At 38.8% G+C, this 27,368-nt stretch overlaps 1 protein-coding gene across 3 annotated transcripts in view; it reads right to left on the bottom strand.

Moving 5' to 3' along the window:
• HMGCLL1 (3-hydroxymethyl-3-methylglutaryl-CoA lyase like 1) overlaps positions 1-27,368 on the bottom strand; it is a 180,749-nt gene that overhangs the window by 112,187 nt on the left and 41,194 nt on the right. For all 3 annotated transcript variants that reach the window (XM_021692059.1, XM_021692060.1, XM_021692061.1), the window contains exons 2-3: positions 17,428-17,508; positions 17,093-17,200 (exon numbers count right to left, since the gene is read on the bottom strand). In XM_021692059.1, coding sequence (XP_021547734.1) covers positions 17,093-17,200; positions 17,428-17,508 — 189 coding nt within the window. The remainder of the gene's footprint in view (positions 1-17,092; positions 17,201-17,427; positions 17,509-27,368) is intronic.

Genomic DNA, 27,368 nt, shown 5'->3' with positions numbered 1-27,368 from the left:
CAAAGCCCAACATGGGGCTTGATCTCATGACCCTGAGATCATGACCTAAGCCAAAATCAAGTCAGATGCTTAACTGACTGAACCACCTACACGCTCCATGGATAACATGACCTTAAATGTGGAAAACTCTAAGACTCCACATAAACAAAAACAAAAAACCTCTTAGAATTTAAAAATTCAGTAAAGCCACAGGATACAAAATCAGAATACAAAAATCAGTTGCACAAGAACAGACACATAGATCAATGAAACAGAATAGACAATACCAAAAATGGACCCTCAACTCTATGGTCAATTAATCTTCAACAAAGCAGGAAAGACTATCCAATGGAAAAATGACAGTCTCTTCAACAAATAGTGTTGGGAAAATTGGACAGCCACATGCAGAAGAATGAAACTGGACCACTTTCTTACACCACACACAAAAATAAACTCAAAATGGACGAAAGACCTAAAAGTGAGACAGGAGTCCATCAAAATCCTAGAGGAGAACACAGGCAGCAACCTCTTTGACCTTGGCCACAGCAACTTCTTGCTAGACACATCTCCAAAGGCAATGAAAACAAAAGCAAAAATGAACTATTGGGACTTTATCAGGATAAAAAGTTTTTGCACAGCAAAAGAAAGAGTCAACAAAAATGAAAGGCAACATGCAGAATGGAAGAAGATATTTGCAAATGACTTTTCAGATAAAGGGCTAGTATCCAAAATCTATAAAGAACTTATCAAACTCAACAACCACAAAAAGAAATAATCAGGTCAAGAAATGGGGAGAAAACATGAACAGTCATTTCTCCAAAAGACGACATACAAATGGCCAACAGACATATGAAAAAATGCTCAACATCACTCAGCATCAGGGAAATCCAAATCAAAACCACAATGAGATACCACCTCACACCAGTCAGAATGGCTAAAATTAACAGGTTAGGAAACAGCAGATGTTGGTGAGGATGTGGAGAAAGGGGAACCCTCTTACAATGTTGGTGGGAACGCAAACTGGTACAGCCACTCTGGAAAACAATATGGAGGTTCCTAAAGAAGTTAAAAATAGAAATACCCTACAACCCAGCAACTGCACTACTAGGTATTTATCCAAAGGATACAGTGATTCGAAGGGGCACATTCACCCCAATGTTTGTAGCAGCAACGTCCACAATAGCCAAACTATGGCAAGAGCCCAGATGTCCACTGACAGATGAATGGATAAAAAAGATGTGGTGTACACACACACACACACACACACACACAGAATATTACCCAGCCATCAAAAAGAATGAAATCTTGCCATTTGCCACAACGTGGATGGAACTAGAGGGTATTATGCTAAGCAAAATAAGTGAGAGAAAGACAAATACCATATGATTTCACTCCTATGTGGAATTTAAGAAAAAAAAAATGAACACAGAGGAAGGGAAGGAAAAATAAGATAAAAACAGAGATGGAGGTAAACCATAAGAGACTCTTAACTACAGGAAACAAACTGAGGGTTGCTGGAGGGGAGGTTGGTTGGGGGATGGGGTAATTGGCTGATGGGCATTAAGGAGGGCACTTGATGGCATATAACACTGGGTGTTATATGCAACTGATGGATCACTAAGTTCTACCTCTGAAACTAATAATACACTATATTTTAACTAAGTTGAATTTAAAAAAATCATTTAAAAATCAGTTTCATTTCTATACACTAACAAACCATCCAAAGAGGAAATTAAGACAATCTCATATACAATAATATCAAAAAGAATAAAGTACTTAGGAACTAAGTTAACCAAGGAGGTGGAAGAACTATACACGAAAACTATAAAACATTGATGAAAGAAATTAAAGAAGCTAGAAACAAACAGAAAGACATCCCATGTTCATGGATTCCAAGATTTAGTGCTGTGAAAATGTCCACACTACACAAAGTAATCTATAAATTAAAGATGCAATCCCTATCAAAATCTCAATGCCATTTTTTTACCAAAGTAAAAAAAAAAATCCTAACATTTATATGAAACCACAAAGAAACCCAAATAGCCAAATTAATCTTGAGAAAGAAGAATAAAGCTGGATATATTACACTTCCTGATTTCAAAATATATTTCAAAGCTACAGTAACAAAAACAACATGGCAGACATATAAACCAATGGAAAAGAATAGAGAGCCCAAAAACAAACTGATGCATGTACCTTCAATTGATCTTTGACAAGGATGCCAAAAATACACAATGGGGAAAAGACAATCTCTTCAATAAATGGTGCTGAAAAAACTAGATACCAACATGTAAAAGAATGAAATTGGATCCTGATCTTACACCATACATAAGAATGAACCCAAAATGGACTAAAATTTAAGAACTAGAACCATAAAACTCTTAGGAAATAAAAAAAAAAAAAAAAAGCTTTACAGCACTAATCTTGGCAATGACTTTTCATATAGGACACCAAAAGGATAACCAACAAAAGCAAAAACAGACAAGTGGGACTACACAAAACTAAAAAGCTCTGCACAGCAAAGAAAACAGGAGAGTGGAAAGGCAACCTACAAATTGAGAGAAAATATTTGCAAACCACATATAAGAGGATAATATCCAAAATATAGAAGGCATGCTGCCACCCTTATAGCAAAAATAACAACCCAATTAAAAAATGGGCAAAGAATTTGAATAGATATATTTCCAAAGAAGACATACAAATGGCCAACAGATATACACATGCTCAATATCGCTAGTCATCAGGAAACACAAATCAAAACCACAATAAGATCATTACTTTACACATGTTAGCATGGTTAATATGAAAAACACAGAAGATAACAAGTGTTGGCAAGGAAGTATGTGGAGAAAATGGAACTCTCGTACACTGTCAGTGAAAATGTAAAATGGCACACCCACTAGGGAAAACAGTGTGAAAGTGCCACAAAAAAATTAAAAATAGAAATACTGTATGTTCCAGCAATACTACTTCTAGGTATTTATCTGTAAGAATTAAAATCAAAATCTTGAACAGATATCGGCATTCCCAAGTCAGAGCAGCATCATTTACAATATCCAAGATGTGGAAATAATCTAAATCTCCATGGGTGAATGAATGGATAAGAAAATGTGGTATAAACTGACAACAAAATGTCAAAAAAAGTAAATTTTGCCAAATGCAACAACACAGATGAACCTTGAGTACATTACACTAAATGAAATAAGCCAATTATAGAATGATAAATACTGCATACATAATTCCACCTATATGAGGTATCTATAATATAGTCAAACACATAGAAGCAGAGAGTACAATGGTGATTGTGAGGGGCTGAGGGAAAAGGAGAAATGGGGAATTGTTATCCAATGGGTAAAGTTTTAGTTATGCAAGATGGTTAACTTCTGAATGTGTTGTACAATATTCTGCCTATATTTAGCAATACTGTATGGTACCCTGAAAAATTTAAGAGGGTAGGTCTCATGTTACATTTCCTTCCCATTAAAAAAAAGTATTATGATGTAACCTCAGACACTTAATTTTTAAAATACTTTTCCTTAATTTCAAGGTAACCTGGATACTTGATAACTTTTAAAACTACAATTTTATGAGGTTTTTTGCTCATTCAAAATTAATTGTTAATTTTACTACCTAATTTTATACTTGACATTACACACTCTTTTTTCTTAATGAGGGTCCTCCAATTGATACCTTCAAATTCAGAAGTTCCCTATAAGTGGTTAGCCTGTGTCCCCTAGTGATTCCCAGATCTCAGAATGAGAAAGATAGCCCTGAATTGTCCAGATACTACCAGTTAGCAACAGCATAACAACTTACTCCATTTAGAGTTATGAGACCTATGTGCTGGCCAACTACTCTCAAAACTAAATGACCTCAGGTTCCAGATCATACTTTGCACCTTACCAAAAACACAATCCTTGAAGAGGAAGGCAATTGAGCCATACATAACCTAATGTTTGTTCATTGGAAAACTACATATTCCCTAGTTCAAATGTTTGTGATAAGGGACCTTGACAGAGGCAACAAGGTTAAAACTTGACAGCATTTCAGAAGCATCAAATAGGAAGTAAAGTTACCAAGAGGAGAAGAAGGGGAATAGACTATAATAGGATGTGTTCTTTGGGTAGTATGATTAACATTGATAAGTTTGATGGAAATGAAAAAAGATCCTAAACAGAGTAAAAGTTGGGTCAGAACATTGACCCCACCATCATTCAAAGGAATCTTTGTCATTGTCAGCATGGATGCCTCCCTGACCCCGACCCATATACTTTATCTTTGTTGGTGCAAGCCGGCACCCACTGTGATATGGAATCAGGGGACTAAACAGAGATATACAGAACCTAAGAAGCATAAAGAAAAAGACTCATTGAGAGAACAAGAGACTCTAAAACATATGTGGGGTATAGGACATTTGGAGAGGTAAGGAAAGTGAATTTTCAAACTCCCAGAGTAGGATACAAATTAGGTCCCTTTTAATCCTCCATATGATGCACAAGTGAAGACTGGAAGGACTTAATTATTTTGACATTCCGAATGTATATATGAAGTCATTGCCAACCCATGATCCTGTGGGACCCACAATTTTATTTTAATTACATCCAACTGAAAGAATTAAGACCCTTCCTCTTGTTAGCTATGCTCTATGTAGACACAGACTTACTGAAAACCATGCCTAGAAATCTCCTAGAAAACCCATTCCCACCAGCAGGAATATGGGCATGGTTTTACTGCAAGGTCCAGTGTACTTTGAGAATGGTTTCTCAAACACCAACGTCTGAAGACCGCCTGGGTCAGAATTATCTGGGATGGTTTATAAAATGCCTATTTCTATATTTCACGGCAGCCCCAATGAATCAAAATTTCTGAGAGCATAAACTGTAAATGCGCATGTTGGAGAAGTTCCTTGGTTGATTTATATGAAGAGTCTAGAGGAGTCTGAACCTCCATCCTGGAGTGAAGAATCAAAATTTTAGAGTAAGTTGCTCCTTCAACTCACATAGACCCAATGGAATAAGATTTTTCTTTTGCTTTCTGTGAGCATCACCACTGTCCAGAGTGCTGTGGTTAGGTCACACCACCCCAACTTACTCGACTCCAGAAAACTGGTGTCACCTTAGATCAGATCCCCATGACCACAACAGCTGAGGACAGAATTATATCACAGTTAGTCATTCCTTGGCTGGAACCCTGTTCTCCTCTCCCCAGTATTTCAGAATAGTTTGCAACTAAGCCCTTGAAAGTTTTGAGAACTCCAGAATCCTATTTTTCCTTAATAGTTCATCTAATTCTTGAAGTGCTCCCAAATTTCCTCTAGCCATAGCAAAATGTCAAGCTGCTTTGCCTCTGATCCTTTGCATGTACCATTTGCCTGAAAATCATTTTTTTCATCGAGTTCATTTATTTCATCCAATATTCAGCTCAAAAACTCCTGAGATATTCTCAACAATCAGCTTGATTCACATGTTTCTATTATCTCCATAGCTATGTGTGTATAAAATTGCTCTCATCACATTTTGTATGATTTATTGTTTTATATGTTTCTCTCCCTGACTAAATTATTAGCTCCTTGAAGACTTTGCATAAAAGGCATTTAATAAATGGTTGTTTAAATGAACCGAAATTTCTCTTCCTTGTTGTTTATTCTATTTTGAATTCAACTCATCTTGAACCATGATTCTTTTCTCTACTAATTCTTATAAGATTTTACTGTTAGCAATGATGGTGATAATGATAAAAACAAACATTTACTTTATGCCGGGCTGTATGTTAGACCTATGTGTGTTGAATTCCTTATTTGCATATCTATTTAAATGTTTTTAACAATCCAGTGAGAGCAACAATTTTTGCAGAAGATAACTAGAGATATTAAGGATGAGGAAGATGACCCAGCTAGTGACTGGGAGAGCTGGGATGGGACCCAAGTCTACCTGACTGTAAAGCACATTCTCTAATACCTCTTTGATAAATATAACCCCTATATCTTCTATTGTCTTTATCTTTTATCTTAGTCATTGCTAAAGATTTCATGTGTCACAAGATCAAGGGAAAAACTCCTAGAAAGATCCCACCCTCAAGTTAAACAATTTTGGTGGGGACGCATGGTTTAATGATCTAAACCAGTGCCTCCCAAACTAGATTCATCATCAGAACTACTTGAGGTACTTTAAAATATACAGATTTCTTGGACCCATCTGTACAGATTCCGATTCTGTTCTGCTGTAAGACACAGGTATCTCTAGTCCCAAAACTTCTCAGGAGATGTTAGCCATCCACAAGACAGAATCACAGCAGATTCAATCACAAAGCCTGCTGCTGGCTTCTGCTCAAGGGAAGACCAATCAGTGCATCTGAGGCTCCCACTTCAATAAAGGAGATTCATTTTATTTTTATTCAGAGGCAAATACAGATTATGTGGATCTAAAATGACTGAAATATAGAGAGGAAGCTTCTTTAAGAAAAATACAAAAATATCTAACTTTTGTAACTTTCACTGAAATATATGTCCAGGTGAGTACATTGCTAGGGCCCCTCTTGGGAGGGAATCTATACGAACATTTCAACATAGTTTTCCTGTCTGTAGCACATATTGAGGTCCTAACTATGTTTTAACTAGAGTGAAAAAAATTCCATGGATTAAAAAATAAATAAAAGTTTGGAAATTACCAACCTTGGTGAAATGTCTTACTATGCTCTTAACAATGTCAAGATAGTTAAGGATCTTCATGAAATACATACTCATGGTGTCTTACTGCATTCTCTTTCCTTCCCACTTCAAGGGGAAAAAAAAAAACTATCAAGAAAGTAATGAGATCAGTCTGGAATGTCTTATTCTTGGTATATCCATAATATCTCTGAGTCTATCTATGTTTATAAATTCTCTGCTTAATAAACCATTGCAAATTCTGCCAGGAAATAGACTTAAACTCATGGACTTATAACCCTCATTTTCCCCTGCTTGCTAATATAGTCTGCTGAATCATTTTTTAAAAATATTTTTGAAGGGTTTTGTTTTTGTTTTTGTTTGCCCCAACACCTCCACCATCACCCAGAACAACATTCACATAAGTTCAAAATAAGCAAGCAATGTCAGAAGGCATTTGCCTACCATCTACTAGCTAGATGAGACGTAACTGATGGTATTACTTTCCATATGCAGGAGTGTAGGAGGAAAGACGGGTACAGAATGCACAATTTCTTCAACACATGCGATGGATTACTATAAAAATGTAAATAATGTGGTTTCAGACACTATAACTCAAAACTCAATTTGAGCAGTAACTCCTCTTAAATGTAATACATTTGTAATTTCAGTAATGAGAAAAAATGAGACTAGAGCTCTTCCTGACAATTCTGGGTGGAAATGCTCTACCCAGCTATGAATAGCATTGTAGGCTGGGTACTATAACCTTGTCTCATTCACAGACTCTGCACAAACCCCATATATCTTAGCCTCAGTAGCACACAGGAAATCTTGGTCTGCTTGAAGAAGTAAGACAGTTTTAATAAATCACAGTCTTATAATAATAAACACAGGAAATCTCTGGAAAATTGAACATCTAGTTTTCTCCCCCCACCCAATTCCCTGTTTTGGCTACACTACTAAAATGATCTGACATCACACTTAAAAAACTTCTTAAGTCCAGAAGCCTTAAAACTAATTTGGTCTGGTGTATAATTTCCTGTTCTTCTTTATTCAACATTACCTTTGTGTTCTAAGGACTTTTGTACTGCCCGGTATTAGATAGCATGCACATGTTTTCAAGAGTGACCAAATCAAGTAACATATGACCCCTACTCTTATGCAAATGCAGGAAGGACATTTTAATCATAATCCATTAAAGTCTACAAATATTCATTTTTAAATTATAAAATAAACCTAATCTACCCAATGGATTTGTGGGTTATAGACCGGAAGACCAATGTTTCAGACAGAGAAACCAGTCATTTTATTCAGTAACACTTCCCAGTTTCCTAAGATAAACAAAACAAATACACATTAGTTATTCTTTGTTCAGGTCAATGCCTTTGTGACCACCCTCCTGGTCTTCCCATGTCAAAACAATCATGTTCCTAACATCACTCTGAAGTAGGGGCAAGAAGTCTCAAAGCTCCCAGTACATAATTTTCTTTCCATTCAACTGTGTTGCCTCTCATATATCATGACTTTGTGTTTGATAATAACACTGTCAACATTGTTATTTTCCATGCATGGAAGAAGTCATTTTTAAAATACTGTATCTAATTGTACTCATTCCATACTCACTAAATGGAGTTTCCCTTCTCTACTTACACTTTTTATAAGCTACCTCTGCCCACAGTGGATAGTCACACTGACAAGAAGAGGGTAAGCCTGGGTTGTTTGAGGGAGACTATCAGTAAGGGCTATAGTAAAATGGTCTTACTACTGTGACAAGCAATGCCATCACTGTGAAAGTTGTATGATCAAATACAATGATTTGGCCATCATATGGATCCGGAGATCTCTATTTTATCAACAGTACAGAATGCAGAACTTTAAAAGGTTGGACAGAGTGACCAATGGCAAATTGCTTAGTGTGTTCAGTTTATCAGGTTCTATCTTATTATAACTAATTTACAGATATTCATTCGATTTGAAAACCTCCAAGTTTTCATTGTTTTTAGTGATTTAATTCCCACCATCCATTTTAATTTTACAATTGCCTTATTGTGTCAATATTATGGTTATTTTTAGCAAATACACATTATTCAATTTTTGACGTCAGTGAAGAACTTGATGTGGTTTTTAATAGATACAATAAAAGCAATGAATGGGCAAATGAATAAATGGAAAGGATCTAAGCCATAGATTAAAAAAATACTTTGCCAAATCACATCATAAATGAGTAAGAGTCAGGTCCCAGATTTTCTACCATATCATTAGAAAATGAATAGGTTATTATATCTAAACAGTAGATGTGGGGCGCCTGGGTGGCTCAGTTGGTTAAGCCTTCAGCTCAGGTCATGATCCCAGGGTCCTGGGATCAAGTCCCACATCAGGCTCCCGGCTCAGCGGGGAGCCTGCTTCTCCCTCTGACCCTCTCCCCTCTCATGCTGTTTCTCTCCTGCTCACTCTCAAATAAATAAATAAATAAATAATCTTTTAAAAAATAAATAAATAAATAAACAGTAGATGTAATAATATCACTAAAGCTCAGGAAACCTGCAACCTGAGGGCTTGGAGAAAAGTACAACTGTTTTGGGGTTACTAAGAAATGCATTTCTTACTACATATTGTAAGCCGAATTCAATACAAAATTCATCAGTCTTAACTGAGAGTACTATAGAAAAGTAATGCTACAAAATTTATAAGACTCGGTTATAAAAGGCTCACCATTTTGCCTGTCTCTTGGAGCACTCACCTTTGCAATTCTACACCACCATTTTAGATGTCTTAGGCTCTGCCATGATGTAAAGAAATCCAAACTAGCCTATACAGAGAGACCACATAGAGTGGTTCTAAGAACACATGGAGAAAGAGGTGTCCAGCCAGCTCCCAGCTGCCCCGGCCTCCCAGTCCCTGCTGTTGCAGCTCTGACCACCATCTGTGGAAAACCTCTAGCCAGAGGTGCCCAACTGAGCCATATCAAAATTCTTGATAGAAACCATAAGCAAAAACAATGGTTGTTACTGTCTCAGAAGATGGAATTTGGGGATTTTTTGTTATGCAGATAATCAAAAGGGACCAGCATTCATTTTACTAGCTTTTGGGGCATGTGGCAGTTTCATATATGTGAATGAATACACATGTGCACACACATATAGAGTATTTGCCACATGTTACACAATCAATGGAACAACATTGGACATACTGAAGCAATCTGAAGAGGCTGTGCTTTATGCCGTTAAATGCCGGGAAAAAATGAGGTAGAAAATATTACATGCTTGTTTTTTCTTTTCTTGAAGAGCTAATGCAATTTTTCTATGTGGATATAGCTTTCATAGCACAATTTTATCCCCATCTACTTTGAATAACTATCAGAGCTCATTTACTAAAGAACTTTGTATCTATCTTTCTCTGAGATTAAATATTGAATATTGAGCAATTATTTTTTGACATGTAAGAAATTCAACATGCTCAAGTTGGAGGGGGAAAAAAGCCTACTACAGTTAGAAACTATTGCTAAAAAAAAAAAAGACCCTTAAACTTCTTTTGGGGTACTTGGGTGGCACAGTAGGTTAGCTGTGGGACTCCTGATTTCAGCTGGGGTTGGGTTCTCAGGGTTGTGGGAATGAGCCCTGTGAGAGGATTCAGGCTAAGGGTGGAGCCTGCTTAGGATTCTCTCTCCTTCTGTAACCCCCTCACCCCTGTGTGTGTGTACAAGCTCTTTCTCTCTCAAAACAAAAACAAAAAACTTCTTTAATATAAGCCTATTTTATAAGGAAGCAGCACCAGTGTGTGCACCTGGACTGCCAATTCATGAGATAATAAAAAGGAAATGGAGACCTAAAGCCATGGAGTAGGACAGCAATTAAATGAAAGACAATCTTAGTGTGTAGCAGAAGAGTGTCCTAAACAAAGAATTGAGCACACTAAGGCAATGTCTGGTGAAGAGAATCAGGGTTAAATTCTGCTCCTCCTTCAGCTCCTCCTCCCTGAACTAGCTGGGTAAAAGGACTCCTGTAGTCATTAAATGGGCTGTGGTCTTGGTAAATCTCTTCTGCATCCTCTTTGGGGAGATGGCAGAGGCCAACTCATCTGGGGTGCAATGAATGAGACTTGCACTGAACACTTCCCAGATGATGATTACCCTGTCAGTTAACTGTGCCTCAGAAGCAGAATAATGTGGGGGCTCTGTGTGTATGCACATGCTCTCTCAACATCTCTCTCTCTCACACACACACACACACACACACACGCACGCACACACTAACACACTCAACATCTATGCTAAATTACCCTTTTCCTTGCTTCTTCTCCACACATCCATCCTTTCAACAAGAGCAGAGCCAGAAAGAGAAGCAGGGGGGATACTCAGAAGCAGAAGCTACAACCTCCCACATCTCATCAATGTAAACGTGAATCTGAAACTTCAATCCAGTAACTGTTTTCATTACTAATAAAAAAATTCTATCACACACAAAAGGAGGGCAGGGAAAAGTTCACCCATTCCTTGCTCACATTGTTCTTTGGCCATATTTTTAATTGTTCAACTGATTTGTAAGTAATTGTTAGTCTTTTTTTTTTTTTTAAGATTTTATTTATTTGAGAGAGAGAGAGAGAGAGAAACAGCATGAGAGGGGATAGGGTCAGAGGGAGAAGCAGGCTCCCCGCCGAGCCGGGAGCCCGATGTGGGACTCGATCCCAGGACTCCAGGATCATGACCTGAGCCGAAGGCAGTCGCTTAACCAACTGAGCCACCCAGGCGCCCGTAATTGTTAGTCTTTTAAGTGTATTTCTTTCTACTTTTACAGAGAAAATCTATTTCTACATCACGACGTGGGACCCATCCTTTAAAAATTTAAGAGGGAGTTAAAAATTAAGAGGGGGCATTTGCTGAGATTTTGCATATGACCTATGTAACAATGTTGTATGCATTTAATGTAATTTTTTTTTAAGATTTTATTTGAGAGGGAGAATCAGCAAGAGAGAAAGAGCATGAGCAGGGGGAGGGGCAGAGCGAGAGAGAGAGAAGCAGAGACTCCACTCTGAGCAGGGAGCCTGACTTGGGGCTCAATCCCAGGACCCTGGGATCATGACCTAAGCCAAAGGCAGATACTTAACCCACTGAGCCACCCAGGCACCCCTGTAGTCTTATTTTTCTGTAAATGATGTTCACTTTAATCACTCATGTGAATGAAGGTATTTAAAACCAAATTGCTAAATACTATGAATGTAAAGGACTTGTTCACTTTTGGAAACTATTGTATGTATAGTGATTTAAATAGCTTACTCCTCAAAAACTAATGATGTAATGTATGGTGATTAAAATAATAAATAAATAATAAATAAATAAATAAATAAATAACTTACTACTAAGAGCCACATTCCAAAATTGCAGTAAGACTATCTTTTTTTATAAACATGTTTTCTTTCTGCTGTTATTGTTCATTCCATAGAAAGTGAGGAGCTATCTGGATTCATTTCAAATGTTCTTATGTTACATGTCACTCTTAGGAAAACTTTTTTCCAGATAAGTTGTAAAGAACATTTTTTTTTTTAATGGCAGGTATTTTATCATCTTTGGCCATTTCGATTATAGGTGTGGGATCCTGTTTTATATGGCACCCTGCTACTGTGGAACTTTTCTTCTAGCTGCTTTAGAAAATTGCTGCCAAACAAAACAGTGGGAGGCAAATGTAAAAATGCTTTAAAATGCTAAAAAAAAAGAATAAGCGAACAAGCAGCAATCTAAACATAAACTAGAGGACTATTCCCATGACCTACGTTTAAGGGAAAGAAATAGAAGAAAATGCAGAGAATTAATGGAAGACCGATTTAGAGCCACATTTGTTGTCTTTAGAAGTGGAAATTACTTCAGATAATTACATGTAAGCTGTTGGACTAAAATTGTTCTGTCACATCTCAGACCTTGCTCTAAGTTAGAGGAGTCTGATGTCATGACATTTTCTTCAAAAATGAGTGATTAGGATATAAATTTTCAAAAGAAAAAATAACATTATGAATTAGTTCTGCTAATTTAATGCCTTTTTTTGTTAGCATAAAGACAACGAAATCAGCAGAATTACATGATGAGATGACCTCCAACCACAACAATAAAAACTGCTCTACTCAGGCAAGCTCAGTGAAATCTAAAACCCAAACACAACTATGGAAAAATCAAACTGCAAAAATGGGATATTCTCAATACTCAATATTGCCCTTTGAAAATCCCTTGATATGTTATGTAGTTAGTGACTGGTATAACTTTGGAAGAATCAATCTGATAATACCTTTGATTTAGGTACACTGCCTAAATCACACTACCCCTTTTTTTTCTTTTTTAACAGATTTGTGATTTTTAGTTCTAAGATTTTATTTAATTATTTGACAGAGAGAGAGAGAGCACTAGTGCATGTGCAAGCAGGAGGGGGCGGGAGAGGAAGAGGGCTTGGTCCCAAGACCCCGGGATCATGACCTGAGCCAAAGGCAGATGTTTAACTGAGTCACCCAGGCACCCCTGGATTTGTGATTTATTTAAAACGGGTTTTTTTTTGGTTTGGAATGCATGTAACCACATGAAAATTAAAAGTGAAATATGTAACGTATCTTTAGTATTTGAAGGATGAGTATCTTCAATTATTCAAATTGGGCCTACCTGATCCAATATTTAAACTAAACACACTTTAATCTTTAAGAAAAAGGTTTTTTATCAAAAAGAAGGAAGGTAACTTGTGTGGAGTCCCGTCAGTCAGTCCATCTGCTAGTCAGGCATTCCCTCAGGTAACACTACGGAGCACTGGTCAGCAACCAGGTGCTCTGGACTCTGGGCATTCACGTGCAGAGATCCATTCATGGGCCCTATTGCCCTGAACACTCCCATGCTCTAGGCAGCACTGCTAGGACGTCCCAGGCTCAAAGAAAGTCACGGACTCAAGCTCAGGGCAGAATGTAGACAGAAGGGGCGCCTGGGTGGCTCAGTCGTTAAGCGTCTGCCTTCGGCTCAGGTCATGATCTCAGGGTCCTGGGATCGAGCCCCGCATCGGGCTCCCTGCTCAGTGGGAAGCCTGCTTCTCCCTCTCCGACTCCCCCTGCTTGTGTTCTCTCTCTCGCTGTGTCTCTCTGTCAAATAAATAAATAAAATCTTAAAAAAAAAAAAAAAAAAAGAATGTAGACAGAAACACAGTACCAGAGGTACTTCCTCCTCACCATAGCTATCCCCAAGAGCTACAAGGGGAATTCCATCATGTATTCAATAACACTTCGAGCCTAGGAAGTGTTCGTTAAATCTCAATTGTTTAAGTCCTGAATTCACCTCCAGACCAAGCCCAGAATAAATCATCTTGTTTTGTGGTCCCATCACATACCTACTTAATGTGAGACCAGAAAACATTTTCCTATTACTGCATACAGAGGGACTGCCTTCCCTTTTGCTTGGACCATCTGATCTTTGAACTAGCTAAACAAGAAGTATGGCCCTCCAGGAAGGGTTCTAGCCTCTTCTTTCTAAATGTCACCGGATGTGTCCTAGATGAGTTTCAAGAATAATCTCTTGAAGATTTTCTAATATTGTGTAATAATAGAATGACAATGGGCATAATTTTAGCAAAGAAGAATATTTTGTAGGCAGCTTTATAAAACCATGGAAAAGGAATGTCTTGAAGAGGACCTAGTAAAATATATTATCTGAAATAAAAGTTTGATTGATCAATTAATATGACCAAGACCTCTCCTTTTTCCTGACATTACCCTCAAGTTATACCTGCCTTTCCAGTTTCTCTCCAACAATAATCGAATTTGTGAAACGAGCACTAACTGAATCAAACAAAGGCAATTTCATGAAGACTTAAATATGGTAAAAGGGTCTCACATTCTTTTAAAATTAATGACAGCTCATAAAATAACAATGGCTAACCATTTTGTAAAATGGCAATGTCAAGGAAGTATGTCTAGTCTCATAAAGCTATCTGTGCCTTCCTAAGGAAAAGATTTGTGGCCTTTATTACACAGGACCAAATACATGAACAAAAGTTAAGAGTCAGTTGTCCATACCAAAAAGTTGAAAGTATGCATTATTATTGTTTCAGGCTGATTGCTTCACTATTCATTTCACAATTACTTATTAAGCACCTACTTACTAGGCACTAAGCAAGGGGGTACAGTGATGAACAAGACCAACATGGTCACTCCTTCCATAACTCTTATAGTCTAGGAAACAGGTAATTTTAAAAATGTTTACCAAAAAATATATGATTATAAACAGTGACAACTGGGATGAAGGAAAGTTACATTTTTGTTTTGGGAAAAATAAAAGTAACCCTGATATTTGAAAACTGCCCCTGTGAAAAGTGATGTATTACTGTTAATTCTATTGTGGCTTCCGTTGCTCCCCAGGTCTTACAATTAAAAGGCTTCACTGTTTTAAGCCTTTTTACATCATCCTATTGTAACTGCAGAGCAATGCAGAAATTGAGATCTACATAAGCAAGGACACGTAAGGTGCTATCTAGATACAGAGTCAGGACTTGTAATTAGGGAACAAGAAGCAGTTTGGTTTGGCAGAACCTTCAGCAAAATGAAGTAGAGAAACAGAGTTAAGGCTGGAAATTAAAGAAGGGGCTAAGGTATAGAGGACCTGGACTACCAGACTAGTTTCCAGACTCTCTTAATGGGGAGAAGGTAATCTCTGAAGAACTTAGAGGGGCACCTGGGTGGCTCAGTCAGCTAAGTGTCTGACTTTGGCTCAGGACATGACCTCAAGGTCCTGGGATCGAGACCCATGTCGGGCTCTGTGCTCAGCAGGGAATCTGCTTCTCCCTTTACCTTTGCACCTCCTCCCACTTGTCCCTGCTCTCTCACTCTCTCTCAAATAAATAAAATCTTTAAAAAAACATAAAGAACTTAGAAGGCTGTTATTTCTGGGAGATTTTAGAAGCAACAGGCAAAATATAAAAGGAAAGGAGAAATAGTGCTTATGAATATCATTTAAGTGACTACCACAATAATTGGCTAATAAGGGTGTGCATTACTAATGTTACCAATAGGACTGAAAAGAAAATACATATGTAGGCTATGCTGAGGAAGAATAATCTTTGTGTCAGTAACTGACTAGATATGGAAGAGAGATCTTTGAGTACTGAAGTCCAGGACTCCAAAGAGAACTGATGAGCTATTTATATAAAGCAGGGTGGTCAGAAAGGAGTTTGATTTTGACCCACCTGAGCTTGAGGTACACTGGTGGCACATTCAGCTGAAGCTTATCAGAGAAGCCAGGACCAGAAGTACAGATATGTCATCCTTTTAAGGTGACTGTTGACGTTGGAAGAATAGGCAAAGGAGACAGCACAGAGAAAATGACTGAAGGCAGAATGTTAGGGGAACCTTAAACTTGTAATGAAATGACAGAAAAAAGAGCAAATGGGAGTGTAAATGAAGGAGGATTATTGAGAATAACAGCACCAAAGGAATGGGATGAGAAAGTAATCAGTGAAGTTAAGTGCTTGGGAGAGATAGAAGGATCCAAGGAATGAGAACATGTATTAGATAGTGAAGGAAAAGGGACTTAATGGTTACTAATCACTAATCACGTTTCAAAGACCAGAGCCAAGTCTCAGAAGTGATGATTGCTGCCACCTGCCTGTCAACTCTAGGTAAAGCTCTATCCTCTCTTAAGAGAAGATTCTAGGGGCACCTGGGTGGTGCAGCTGGTTAAGCATCTGACTCTTGGTTTTGGCTCAGGTCATGATCTCAGGGTCTTGAGATCAAGCCCCGAGTCTGGCTCCATACTTAGCATGGAGTCTGCTCTCCCTCTGCCCCTCCCACTCATGCTCTCTCTTTCTCCCTCTCTCTAAAATAAATAATCTTTTAAAAAAGAGAGAGAAGATTCTAGACAGCTCCCTTTACCTTGTGTATGATAGGCAGATAGATTTCTCTAGCAAATCTAAGTGCTAAAAAAAAAAAAAAAAAGGCAAAGAGTAGGGGTGCCTGGGTGGGTCAGTTGACTAAGAAACCGACTCTTGATTTTGGCTGAGGTCGTGATCTCAGGGTCATGAGATCAAGCCCTGTGTTGGCCCCATGCTGAGTGTGGATCCTGCTTAAGATTCTCTCTCACTCAGCCCCTCCCCTGTTCCCTCTCCATTCTAACAGACAAAAAAACTGAAGCATCTGAAGGTATTCAGATTATTCACGAGGTCAGTAAAATAGTAAGTGGATGGCAGGCTCCTAAATTGCTATTTAAGTGCCTTATCTACTCATTATATTGGAACATACAGTCAGGTAGGCTTAGGATAGAGTTCCAAATAATTTTTTAGAAGATGTTTCATGATAGGGGTTTTTCTTTAATCATGTCTCAGTGCATGGGCTAATATTTTGTAAAATTATAGCAAATCAGTAATAATGTCAGGTTAATATCACAATTTATATCACACATATTTGCTAAATCTTGGAAAAGTTTAATTAAAGATTCAGTTAAGGAATTACAGATTTACATACCTGTGGTACCCATCTGGAGGACACAAAGCTGGTCACTTCTATTACAGACAAGCCAGTTTGGGAAAGTTGATTGATAAATTCAATTTTTATATCTGTAGGAACTATAACCTATGAAAGCATTAAAATTATTTTATAAGTAATTTGTATAGAGTCTATTGAAGCATAAATAGAAAATTACTTCCTAACAAAAGCAAATTGTATTTAAGATGCATAAATTCAATAGCAATTGAGAACAAACATAATCATGTAATCTATAAAACCCATGTAAGTCTTTAGAATCTTAATATTATGATTTAGCATTTGAAATAAACTGTGTAAAACTAATATCAAACTACCTTTTCATTCTGCAATCCATCCCTAGGTCCAACTTCCACTATTTTAACATACTCAGGGAATCCAGATAACTGGGATGTTTCCTGAAATGGAAAATGCAAGGCAAGAAAAACAGGTTAACTGTTAGAACATCAAACTTGCTTTTTTGAAAAGTCAAACAATTACACTTTGTTAAATAAAGTTCTCACCCCAGAAAGCTAAAATGGTAAGAAATCGATACAATGCTACAATCCAAATATCAAGTTTATATCATTGGCAACATGAAGTCATTTTTTCCCTCTAGCTCAATGACATTCAGTCTAATTATGATTACAATTGAAAAGATGATATTTTAAAGTATAACTGTGGGAAAGGTAACATACTCAGGATCTAAAAAGCAAACTTGTTGAGTAATTGCACACATGATGATAAATTTACCATCGTTACAATTAGTTTAAAAATTGTATCTTTTGGGTCACCTGGGTGGCTCAGTCAGTTAAGTGTCTGACTGTTGGTTTCAGGTCAGGTCATGATCTCAGGATCATGAGATCAAGCCCCGTGTCCGGCTCCACGCTCAGCACAGAATCTTGGGAATCTCCCTCCCTCTGCCCCTCCCACTTATGCTCACTCACTCTCTTCCTCAAGCTCTCTAAAATAAATCTTAAAAAATAAAAATAAGGGGCGCCTGGGTGGCTCAGTCGTTAAGCGTCTGCCTTCAGCTCAGGTCATGATCCCAGGGTCCTGGGATCGAGCCCCGCATCGGGCTCCCTGCTCTGCGGGAAGCCTGCTTCTCCCTCTCCCACTCCCCCTGCTTGTGCTCCTTCTCTCGCTGTGTCTCTCTCTGTCAAATAAATAAATAAAATCTTTAAAAAATAAATAAATAAAAAATAAAAAAATAATAATAAAAATAAAATTGTATCTTTGTATTAACAGACTTGTACTGAGCACAGTCGTAAAGATGCCATACTCCATACCTTGAACTTGAGGAATGTGGTTTTGGTTTTCTGTCATGTGTCCAGGATGCTGAGGCAGGGGAAAACGTATGCTGTTGATTTTCTGTGTCACACAGCACAACCAGCACCTATACACACAGCTTCCCAGAATGATAGAGCCCCTCCAACTGGGACCTAAACCCTCAAAACTCCACTGGGAACACCTAGCTTTAAGCCCAGTGTAACAGTCTGTTCTATCTTCTGCCCAAATCTGGAATGGCAGATCTGGTCCAGGTCTGGACTCTGGAACCTCTGGCCCTAAACCAAGTACTATGGACACATCATATTTAGAAAGACATTAGTTTAATGCAGGAAAAATAGGAACAGCCTTTCTAAACATCATATTGCAGTTAAAATTAGAATGATCTCCTGGTATCTCTGAGCCATGTTAAGTGAGGGTAACTATCATCAGTTTCTTCAATGGATAGCTGATAGAATCAATCAAAATCAGCAGGACCTGTACTTCAGAGTGGTTTTCATCTTGCTTTTTAACAGGAATCATGAATGTGGGCTAACCAATGTATATTGTCCCTCTCTTTCCTTGTGGCAATCAACATACACTGGTGAAGTGGCTAGTTTGGATGCAGGACCCAGTCTGTTTCTAGGACACAGAAAAATGCCCCCTGGCCCCTTTAGGTTCCATATCCAATATGTCATCTTATTGGCTTTCTGTGCCAACTCACTCAGGAAAAGAACCCAGATGATCCCTGCTGCGAATGCTTTACATTGCCATGAAATTGGGCAATGCAATAAGCAAAAATTAACCACAAAGGAAAAGAATTCTCATTTCTACTCCTTCTGAGCATTGGAATCCATGCAGCTGGAAGGGTGTAGAGTTGAGAGAGGAAGCATGGGGTTATGCAGCTCTTCAGCTTTAAGCTCAGTTCCGGATGGCAAGCAAGAAACCATGTCAAAGTTCAGTGGTCATAATTGCAAGCAGGCACTGAATGACAGATGGCAGGGGAAAGTGGAGTAACTAAGAGAAGTTCACTCTTCTTTGCTGTCACCTCTAGCCCTAAGACTGCAGAAACGAAAAACAAAACTGGCCAATCTTAAGCTTATCACGGATTGTTTCATTATCGTGGACTGTTTCCTGAAACTGCACTTGCAACAGCAATTAGCTTGAAGCATACATGGCTAAGGACATCCTTATTAAACAGCAATGTTTTAACCACCACAAGGAACATAGTGTTTAAGGTATAACAATATGCTGAATGCAACTGAAGAACTCAAAACTCTCTTTTGCAACATTGCTGTAGCTAGCAGAAGTAACAATCTGAAAAAAACGAAAGTCTGAACCCCCAACCAATACAGCCATTTCAGTCAAAGTGTTAGGTAGAAGCTGGAAATGAGCACTGGAGGGAACACCACAAGGCAGAGTCCCAAGTCCTTGAAGGGGAATGATAGAGACATGAACTGGAGACAAGGATGGTGACCAATAAGCTACATATTAAAAGCCCAGGAGCACCACATCCTGACCTCGTGGTTTCTGAGACTTAAGGCTGACAGACCAAAGAGGTGCGGAACATGCCCTCTCCTCTTCCACCTCTGCCCCAGGGTAATCTCTACACACATTATATTGCATTTGCAATGTAGGTACAGCCCTCCGGGATGGAGAAAGGCTGGCATGATGATTCATAGTATGAACCTTGTAGGATCCAAAATTCCCCTTTCCAACCTGTGGGAGGAGTTCCCCAAATGACCGGAAGCAGCCTCCATTAGAGACCACCCCAATGCACTTCACAGCTCCTCCCAGATCAGAGAGACCCAATAATATCCAATCCATAAACAACCTAGGGGCTGCTTCCACCTCATGGAACATGCCCATTCTCCCACCTTGAGAGTACACCTCCGCTTTAATAAACTACTTTGTGCTTGCTACTTTCCTTCTGGTGGTCTTTATTCCAGCACTGATCCCCTCCTAAATCTTCCCGTGGGGAATCCAAGGACCGAGACCTTCATCACGCAATGCAGACTCTCTCTCATCCATAACAAAAGCAGTATATATGCTCAGTTGATATTATTTCAGATTTCTTCGTGAATATAATGCTGTTCTTTTGTCTTTCTAGGCAGGAATGTATTCCCTCTACCAGTGTATCTGAGAAATCAGAAGAAAGTTAAAATGTGTTCAGTAAGCTCAAAGAGTTAACAAGTTCCCCCTTGTTAATAGCAAATAAAATCAATTAACACGTACTTGAATATGTATGATGTGAGAGCCCTCTTTTGGTGATCTCTAGTCTTTTTCTAGGCATTACTATGTCTGTATTGATTTCTCTAAGGAGCTGTAGCTATACATCAACAGTGCCTACTAAAAAATTCACCTAAATGCTGTACAAGTACATAGAAGTGATTCAAAACCGATCTCCTTACTTTCCCCACCTCGTGCCTCTCCTCAGATACTTCACCACATGCTATGCTTTACCTTCTCTCTTACCATTTATATCTAAGTGGTCCATTTATTACTGGTTTGAGTTTGGCATACACCCAGCACCAAGCACAATGTCTAACACTTAGACTGCGTTCAATAATTAACCTGTTGATTTTATTAGTGAATCTCTTCTGTCACTGGCTTCATTAAAATTGTCATTTTTTTTTTCCTCAGCCAGTCTGTTGCTATTTCTTCCCTAAGTAGTTTTGCTAATCTTGTTTTTCCAGCCTTAAAATCTTTCAACATCCAGCAGTCACCTTCAGAGAGATCTATCAGCCAAGGTGAAATGATTCACGACAAGCCTCTCATCTTCTACCACACTCTCCTTCATGCATCCTCTGATTTTAGCCATGCCAAAATCATGTCTTCCTACTTTCATGTCTGTACACATGAAGTTTCTATTGGTTGGAAATACCTTTTGTCTGTGGGAGAGACTTTCCACCAAACCCATTTCTCTTCTTCATGGACAAAGGACTGGCCTGCATTTCTCTCCTAAGAGTTATTTCCGAACAAATTCCCATCAACCTTCCCCTGCAGCCAGCTTGATGCAGATGAGTATGACAAACTTGAACGTGACAAAAACAAAAACAAACAAATAAACAAAAAAATGAAGGAGCCTACATCTCTGAATCACTGCTTGAATAAGAAGTCCATGTCAATAATAAGCAATTATTTTATGCTTTATATGGACAAAAATAAATGTCAACTCTCTTAGACCATTTAGATTAAAGGTGTATCTTTATAATTAGTAATTGTGAAGAATGAGGAAGAGTCTGAAATTTTAGCCTACCTGTAAGCTAACCAGTGAGCCTGCCAAAGATGCTGCACAAGACTCCTTGGTGAGAGAAACAAAGCTTATTACAGCAATAGCAGTAGCCAGAGGATCAGGATTTGTGCTGGGTCCCCAAGCCCCAATTCCCACAGGGAGAAGTAAAAACGACAAGGTGACACTTGCACAAGCAATGGGTTGCATTACAAGAAAGGAATCCCAAGCACAGTGAACCCGAACCTTTGGTAATGGGTGATAAGCATGTCTCTTCATGGCTATAGAGGTAAACATCACGTTTACTACACCTGACTATGAGCATGCCTACATTTTACTTTAGAGGCAAATGGTATCTTCTATCTTCTAAGATTTTAAGCACCCTTAGCCTTTGCTCCAGAAGGAGACACTCTATCATTTAAAGCTCTTCCCAATATAAAAATTCTTGAAAAGATAGTTTGGAACCAAGACACTTGTAACTCTGCTTATAGACATATAGAAATTCAAGACACACCTGGAGAATTATTTCCCAATACTATCCACTCTTCATTTTTTTTTTTAAGATTTTTTTTTTTTAAAGATTTTCTTTATTTGTCAGAGAGAAAGAGACAGAGAGCACAAGCAGGGAGAGCGACAGAGGCAGAGGGAGAAGCAGGCTTCCCGCTGAGCGGGGAGCCCAATGCGGGACTCGATCCCAGGACCCTGGGATCATGACCTGAGCTGAAGGCAGACGCTTAGCCAACTGAGCCACCCAGGCGTCCCTCCACTCTTCATTTTTATACCATCTTGATTTATGTCAAATTTTCACAATTAGTAGGCTACTGTGTTGGCTCCTCCAATTATGAACAAAGGCTGGGGTCAAATCTGTTCAGTTGATCTCATAAGATATTTAATTAAGAATACTCTTGGGGTGCCTGGGTGGCTCAGTCTTTAAGCATCTGCCTTCGGCTCAGGTCATGATCCCAGGGTCCTGGGATGGAGCCCCGCATCGGGCTCCCTGTTCCGCGGGAAGCCTGCTTCTCCCTCTCCTACTCCCCCTGCTTGTGTTCCCTCTCTGTGTCTCTGTCAAATAAATAAAGAAAATCTTTAAAAAAAAAAAAATACTCTTAACAGAACTACAAGTAGTAGGATAAAGCCAACCAGCAGTGTTGACTTCAGCCCTCCTCTGAAGTGTCCTGGGCCCAATCAGCTGAATAAATCCTATGCAGTAGAGGCCTCTGTACCAGAAACTAAGAGTTGTTTACTTGGTGCCCATCTTTTGATGGTGGACATGTTGCCAGGCTCACTACTAGGATGGGTCCAGATAGCAATGATGACACTCCAGTGATGGAGGCTCAATCAACAGCTTGATTCCAGGGGGCCTTGGCAGAATATGGGCCTCAGGTGATTCAATCAGCACAATTCATAGCACCCAAACATGTGTCTTTGATTTATCAGTCTGTAGATGTCCAAATGGCAGACAAGTAAGATAGGGCACTGACCACAACCCCAAAGTCAGCAAAAAAAATGGTAACAACTTGAGTTCTCCTGAGTGGGTGGAATGATCACATCCATTTTTAGTTCTGTGCAGCTACCACAGAGGTTTTACAACTGTGGCAGCCCTGTGGACATCATCAGGTCTTGGCTTAGCCACATCATCATCCAACCAGGCCAAGGCATCAGGAAAAGCACTTTGAATAAAAGGACACCACTGAACTAGTGTCTGCTTCAGGCGGTGGGGTGGGCAGGAGAGAGCAACTGCCACTTTTTTTGTGTAAAGCTGAGACTGTGCTGGGGACAGGCTGACCACTTCCTCGAATATACCATTTTGATTTGATTAGTGAGGCCTGTTGAGATTGTCCTACCTTGCTAGTCATTGGGTCCAAGCTCATCTCCCAAAATGGAAATAGGACAGGGAGTCAGAAGGCCTCCATCCCTCAGGTGTCCAGTTTCAACAAGAGCTCAATAACAAGACAATACTTGATTTTCAAAAGATAATTGGTAGCTGTGTTAGGGCAGTGAGGGATCCAAAACCCTAACCAGCACCTCCAAGTGGATGTTGCCTGACTTTTTCAGAAGTTCCAATTTGCAAAATCAGCAGTCATAGACACATGCAGCTCTTCCTAATTGAGATGATCCCCTCTGGTACTTATGGGACCAAGAATTACAATCACATAACACATCAATTTTTACCAAATGTGCTCGCTTCGGCAGCCCATATACTAAAATTTTTACCAAATGTTCAGATGTGGAATTAACAACAGTACACTGTATTGGCCTCAACAGCCTCACCCAAAAGGTTACTTTGGTTCTCTTTTCCCATAGTGAACACTGCCCAAATCCCATCAGTTGAAACAAGACTCCTCATCCTCATGGGACTGAGCAAGATCGAGACTTTGATGCCTTTATAGGACAGCCATAAACGTTTGAATGCTCCCTTTCCCCAAAGTTCCTCAGCATATTCAGATGGATGATCTCAATGCACTAATAATCATCTTTTTCCTTAAAGCAGATGAAGGAGGAAGGTTGGGAATGATCTGGGGGCACAGAGGGAGAGATAAGTTCCGAATCAGTAAGGCACATTTACTTTCAATTTGGGGTAGCACAGTAGCTCCTCACCAGTTCAATCAAATGAACTTGCAATGTTTGGAAACCACACAAAGCCCTCATTACACATCAAAATCATCATTACTAACACCATGGATTTTAACATGGGGAATCCCTGGAGTCAGCATCCATAACTGTGTTTGTTTCCAGCAGGATAATGGGGTTTGTTCCCTCTGGCTGACATGGGCTTGACTTGCACATGATCCATCATCAAAATAACAGTTCTTAAGTCCTCATACAGTCACAATATATTGGATAAGGGAGTTCTGCAAAGTGGCAAGGCTGACTATAAAATTTATCTAGAATTCTTTGGCTCCCTTCTCATTCTCCAGTATGTTGCTTTTCAGCACTATATACACAATCTGAGTAGGGTCCCCCATACTAGTCAATGACTGACTCATCTATGGCTCCTCACAGGAGCTTGTCTATCCTAGCCAAGTCTCCCCAAGAGGGCCAAAGTTTCTATATAGCAGCCAGGACTCAGAGACTTGGAGACCTTGTGCAGGACAGGCTAAGCTGTAAGAAGATCCAGTTACTGCTATTCCTCTATCACAAGCATTACTTACCCCACCCCCTCAACTCCCAACTGAACTAATCAAAGTTCTTATGATTCACCTGGTTTCTTTTCATAATGTTGGCCAAATTTATTCCTTCTATACTCCTCGTAACTATTGATGGAAAGAGGGAAGAGAACTTTTAGCCCACATAGTGTTCATCTTAGTGCTAGTTGTTACAATGGATGGACCTGAGGCTGACCGCCAGATGGTCAAGGAAGTTCCCCTGCCCCTAGGAAAGTTAACATAACCACGGTACCACTTAGCCCTTGAACCTGCTTTCTGGAAACTAGACGGCCACCATCTTCCTAATTTCTCATCATTCACATGCAATAAAACAGAAGACCGTATTTTGCTCAATTGACTACAAAATCTGGTCAGTATGTTTGTTACCAATTTCCATTGACTTCCCTCAAATCCCTTTAATCCATTGGAAAAGTCCTCATTCAAGAAGTCATGTCATCTTCTATATCTCATCCTCATTAACAAAGTGTCACAACCTGTGAAGGACTAAGACTGTACCCTACATGCTAGCTAATAAGCAACCTGCCACAGGTTATGGGTGCTGGCAGAAGATATGCAACTCTTGAATCAGACACAAAGGCTTTATTATTCACAATAGCAGTAGTCAGAGCATCGGAGCATCAGCATTTCCTTACACTGGTTCCCCGAGCATGAGAGGAGCTGTGCTTGGGAACCTCAGTATTTCATAACGGGCAGTTAGCATGCCTGTCTTCTGCTCTTTTTCCCAAGGTTGTTTACTAGACAAACACCTTAAAAAAGTATTTTGAAAGAAAGTTAATCAGTCCCGTGCTAATCAGTCATACAGAAATGCAAGGGATCCATAAAGAATTGCTGCTCAACATTCTTATTACCTCAATTAATACTCAGTTATTGTTCTCAACAAAAACTCTCATTCATTATCTAAGGTTCAGTTTGTCCTCAAGACTCTTCTGACCTCCCCAAAGAGAATTCAGTAATTTCATTTCTATGATCCTATAGAGACTATCTTAAAAAGGTCTGTAATTACCACTTTGCCTATTTCCCATTTTTTATTATAAACCTTCACGGTCATCAGGGGTGCCTGGGTGACTCCGTCAATTAAGCATCTGACTCTTGATCTCAGAGTCATGAGTTCAAGCCCCATGTTGGGCTCCAATCTGGGTGTAGAGCCCACTTAAAACAAAAAGCAAAAACAAAACAAAAAAACCTTCAGAGTCCTCAGAATGGACACATATAAACACTTGAATGCTGTTTGTTAAATGAATGAATGGATGAATAAACGAGCTTACATCTAAAATGCATAAAAGGTTGACTCCTCATTTATCCAACACATATCGGCAACATTATTATAGTTATTGGATATATGGAAATGAACCAAACAAACAAAAACTCCTGCCCATAACAAGCTTATACTTTAGTGGCACAGGGATCTGCATGCTACCTTCTGGGAGTGGGGGTGGTGAAGGAACAGCCATTTTTTTTTTTATAGTGAATATATGAGAGTTGATGAATGACTTCTATATTCCAAGGAATTGAGTTAAAAAAAAAAAAAAGTCTGCAGAAGTTGGCAACATAGTCTTTAAACAGACCTATAGTCTGAATTTATTTTTATAGCATTAAAAGTTCTATGTTACTGAGCTCAGTGTATCCTGTTGAATGTGGAGTAGTGGAGGATACTAGTGAAAAACAAAAGCTGTATTATCCAGAACAAGGCTTTCAAAAAGCCATGTTATATGGCTGACTGTATGCCCACATTTGGCATCAAATTTCTAATGGTTCACTTTCATAGAAAACAAAAGCAATACTATCTTGCATTTACATGTTGCTGTATTATTCCAAAGCACTTTTCTACCTACATTTCATCTGTGAAGCTACTCTGTGAGGTAGGCAGAGCTGAAAGAGAGATTAAGTGACTTTCTAAGGTTACCCAACTAAGTTCCCTGGCTCCTTTTCTAGTTTTCTTTAGGATGAGATTAAATATACCACAAACTATTGAGCTTAAGGTTGAGAAATAATGAACCATTCTTTTATGCAGGACATAAATGGGCTGCTTTACTCACATTTTCAATCCTATGTAAGATTAAGTGGAAGGCATATTTTGATGGAGATTTCTCTGAAATCTTGATAGGGTGTGTGCATGTATTTATTTTTATATATATACATAAAATACATATGGGTGGCTTCTATATACACAATCAACCCTCCTAATGGTGACAGAGGATTCCTTACTATTCACTCTACAAATACTGCTTTTTTTCTCCCCTCTAAGAGAACACCACCATCCACAGTAGAAATTTCCTGACATATTTTTATATGTTCCACTCACTTCATTACTTCCTGACGAGTAATTTTATGTGTAAAGTCTTTATAATATTGACATATCCTGTTTCACAGCCAGTATTCTTCCCATAGAGAACTGCTACACCAGCCAAATCAAATGTTCCCACAGATGAGAAATCTGAATCAGGAAGTTGGAGGGTTTTCTTTTGAAATTAAATTGAACTTTAAGGGAGCATTAGATGTCCACTTTTACAAAAGAATCTAGTTTTTTCATCTCACCTGAAATATGCACATGGTGCATTCTGTGGTAACATTAAACCCTCCACATTCTCCTATTTGTTGCTTCTTAGATATTTCC

Source organism: Neomonachus schauinslandi, chromosome 8 (assembly GCF_002201575.2).
Source record: "Neomonachus schauinslandi chromosome 8, ASM220157v2, whole genome shotgun sequence".
Taxonomy (NCBI): domain Eukaryota; kingdom Metazoa; phylum Chordata; class Mammalia; order Carnivora; family Phocidae; genus Neomonachus; species Neomonachus schauinslandi.
Note: the sequence above shows the minus strand (reverse complement) of the source record. Positions and strands in the feature narration are given on the sequence as shown.